Here is a 3,357-nt window from a genome sequence, read left to right as displayed (position 1 = left end):
ATGGCCACTAAAACCCTGGCAATTGTGTAGATTTCCGCGTTAAATTCCGATACTAGTTTTAATCGGCCTATATAAGCCCTAGATCTTACCATACAGAGTAATCCAATCCAAAAATGAAATCCAATACAGAATATTGCCAAAAATGTTTTCCTTAAATTGTTGCTTCCACATAGATCTAGATCTAGATCTATATTCTTGTAAATATGAATAAAAGAGTTTGTCAGATGTCCCGTGTATAAAACATTCTCGTATCCTCCCGGAAGATAAAACTAGATCTATATCTAGATCTAGTATCGGAATTTAACGCGGAAATCTACACAATCGCCAAAACCCTTGCAAATCAATAGTTTTCCATCATAATTGCCAAAACATCAAATCAATGTGAAATCAGGGGACATGCCCCCCTGAAACCCCCCAGATTCTTTTGGTGCTTTTTCGGTTGTTCCCACTCCGCAATTGTTATTCGCGGGTTTTGGCTCCAAGAGTAGTGACCCCTGACCTAAATAAAAATAAAGTGGGGGGGGGTTTCAGGGGGACATACCCCCTGATTTTACCTATATCTCGAAAATAACCTAAAAATCTCAGGAACGGAAACTGTTCGGAGAAATAGAAATCAAGTTTATTTTCCAGAGCGTTCAGGGAAAAAAGTCTCTTCGTGAACTTTATTTCATCCGCATTTCGTGAAAATAACGCCTGCCTATAGAATCACTCCCGTCTCGCAGCTGCAATCCATGCTGGTTTAGCTTTTTTGTTTGTTCATGTATGCTTTCGTACTCATTAGAAAGGGCTTGGGGGGTGTTCAGGGCAGTCCCCCTGGAAATGACCATTTGCAATGTGTTTTTTTTTTAATATGCCAAAATTGTGTTCATAAGGCACTAAAAAAATCCAAAAAAGCAACAAAATAACACCTTTTATGAGACGTGAAGGATCGATGCGTTAAATTTCCCAAGATTTCTTTGTTGGAGTAAGAAAACCATTGGGTAGGTCTATTCTCTACTGCCGTCTCATGCACAGATCGTGTAAAGCTCTTCTCATGTTTATTCTGTATCCCTGTTTTACAGGAATTTTGACTTTAAATTAGGGTAATCACCGGTTTTGGGACGCCAAGAGTACTAGAATAAATCTATATAGGAATGTATCATTTTTACTTTTTGACCCGCATGCAAATCAGATGCACTGTTTTGGGGGCTAAACTGCCATAGTTTTTTGCTTCAGAACACACATTTAATGGCCATTAAAACGTTTGCAAATCTATTGTTTTCAAGAAAATATCAAACCTTATAGCCGAAACATCAAAATATGGTGAAATGCAGGGACAATGTTGTTAAAAACAAGTCAAATATTACTACTCCTATTGTATATATATATTTCGTATAAAAATATCCAGTATTGAATAATTTGCATTGGGTATAATATAGTCAACATTCATGTGAAGCAGATAAAAATGAGCATGAGAAGTGTTTTAGAATTTTTATATTCTGAAAGTGAGATGGGTCCATGAGTATAAAAAACGAAGTGGCTTTCTCCGAACGTTCGGGAAAATAAACTTAAACTCTATTTCTCCTAACTTTTCCGTTCTCGATATTTTTGGTTATTTGCGAGATTTAGGCGTCATCTTTCGTTCTGCCTTTCTGCGAGGACTGAGAAGAAGCATTTTTTTCGCCAAATTCAATTTCTAGAGCTAGATATTTTTAAATGTCTGAATATTCAGATACTTCAGTTGTGGTGGGGGAAACGTTTCCGGACTACACTTCATTTGACAATACCTTCAAAAGGTACTGCGAGAAAACAAGACTGGATCGATCGACCTTGGCAGTATCCTATTTTGGATTTAGTCACCCAGCAAAAATTAAAATCCTTCATGTAACAAAAAAAATCCCTCCACGCCGCGTTCACACCTTAGGCCTACACACGCACAGACATACACACGTGCACACTCACACACACACACACATATATGGGCCACTCCATTTGCAATTATTATCAAAAAATCTCGAGAACGGAATCCATTCGGAGAAATAGAGTTCAAGTTTATTTTCCAGACCGTTCGGAGAAATAGAGCCAACCTTAAAAAAATGCTGAATATAGATCGATACTGATGCAAACCATCTTTGTGCAAACCTAGATCTGTGTTTATCTATTGCTTGCAAGCCTAGCATTAGATTTCTAAGCAATACCGGTACTAGCAAATTTAGTAGTTATAACAAAGATAATACATAACCTTTGGTTATAAGGAGTGTCTTTACTTTTATTGCCGAATACGAATCCCATGCGATGCTTGTGGCTAAAACTTTGCAGAGAAGAATTAGAGCTGGTTGTTAGCATCTGTACATGATGTAACTACACCAACAAGGTAGACAATAATCTGTTTTGCAATTGGGTTTGACATTTTCTCGGGCTTGCTATACGTCAAACATTATATCGACATGTGCAGCCTAAAGTAATCACTTCTGTAGAAGCGCTCTTTGGGGCCAAAACCAGATTATCCCTACATGCGTCACAAATTAATAGGTTTTGAAATATTTGATGTTTTCTATTCCAACTATCATCGCTCTGCCTAATTGTGTAGTAATTTCCATGCTTTGGATCAATCAGGGGTGGGACATGCGCCCCCCCCCCCCTTTTCCGCTTTTCCCTATATAATTTTGCAATTAATATTATTATTAGCAGGTTTGAAATTTTCTCGAAAATAATGGTTTTAGTTTTAGTGGCCATTTTTGTGATCTGCAGCAAAGATTCCTGCAGTTTGTACCGCGGAGTTTTCTTGTTGTTTGTTTAAGGTTTAGAGGAAACGCTTGATATGATAAAGCAAAAAAGGGGACTTTAGGAGGAATTGGTGGTGACTAATTATTATACATGAAAAACTATTTTTTTGGAAAGTTCTAAAGTGGTGAAACAGTTATTAAGAGAGAGGCTGAATTAACTGAATAGCCACAAAATGCCCACATATCTCTAAATTCACGGTTTGGAACAAATCGGAACTTTCAGCTGTCACCTCCCTCCTTTGGAGTCAATTTCAGTTAGCAGTTTGTTTCAGTTATGTATGATCCACATTATCAGGTTTCTACCTTAATTGATCACTTACACCTTGACGTCTTGATATCTCTGAAAACAATTAAATCTATATATGCCATTTTAATTTTACTTACATGAAATATTGTGTTTTTATCTCATATCATCTGATCAACACTTCCACAGAACTTTCAAGATGGGTTGTAGGGCCAAACTTCGCTTATTTGCTAAGAAAGAAAACAATGGACTTGTGCTGACCGAGGTCCATTTAGAGCACAGCAACCATCCTGGCATTCAATCTGTACATGGTAAGAGTTTACATTTTATGGGTTGGGGGGGGGGGGT

At 37.5% G+C, this 3,357-nt stretch overlaps 1 protein-coding gene across 1 annotated transcript in view; it reads left to right on the top strand.

Annotated features, from left to right (window-relative positions):
• Positions 1-3,357, top strand: part of LOC101862595 — a 9,565-nt gene that overhangs the window by 1,994 nt on the left and 4,214 nt on the right. Inside the window, exon 2 of the mRNA XM_005102292.3 lies at positions 3,199-3,320. Within this exon, the coding sequence (XP_005102349.1) occupies positions 3,199-3,320 (122 nt within the window). The remainder of the gene's footprint in view (positions 1-3,198; positions 3,321-3,357) is intronic.

This window comes from Aplysia californica, unplaced genomic scaffold (assembly GCF_000002075.1).
Source record: "Aplysia californica isolate F4 #8 unplaced genomic scaffold, AplCal3.0 scaffold00319, whole genome shotgun sequence".
Lineage (NCBI taxonomy): Eukaryota > Metazoa > Mollusca > Gastropoda > Aplysiida > Aplysiidae > Aplysia > Aplysia californica.
The sequence above is the reverse complement of the archived record's forward strand: the minus strand, read 5'-3'. Positions and strand labels throughout refer to the sequence as shown.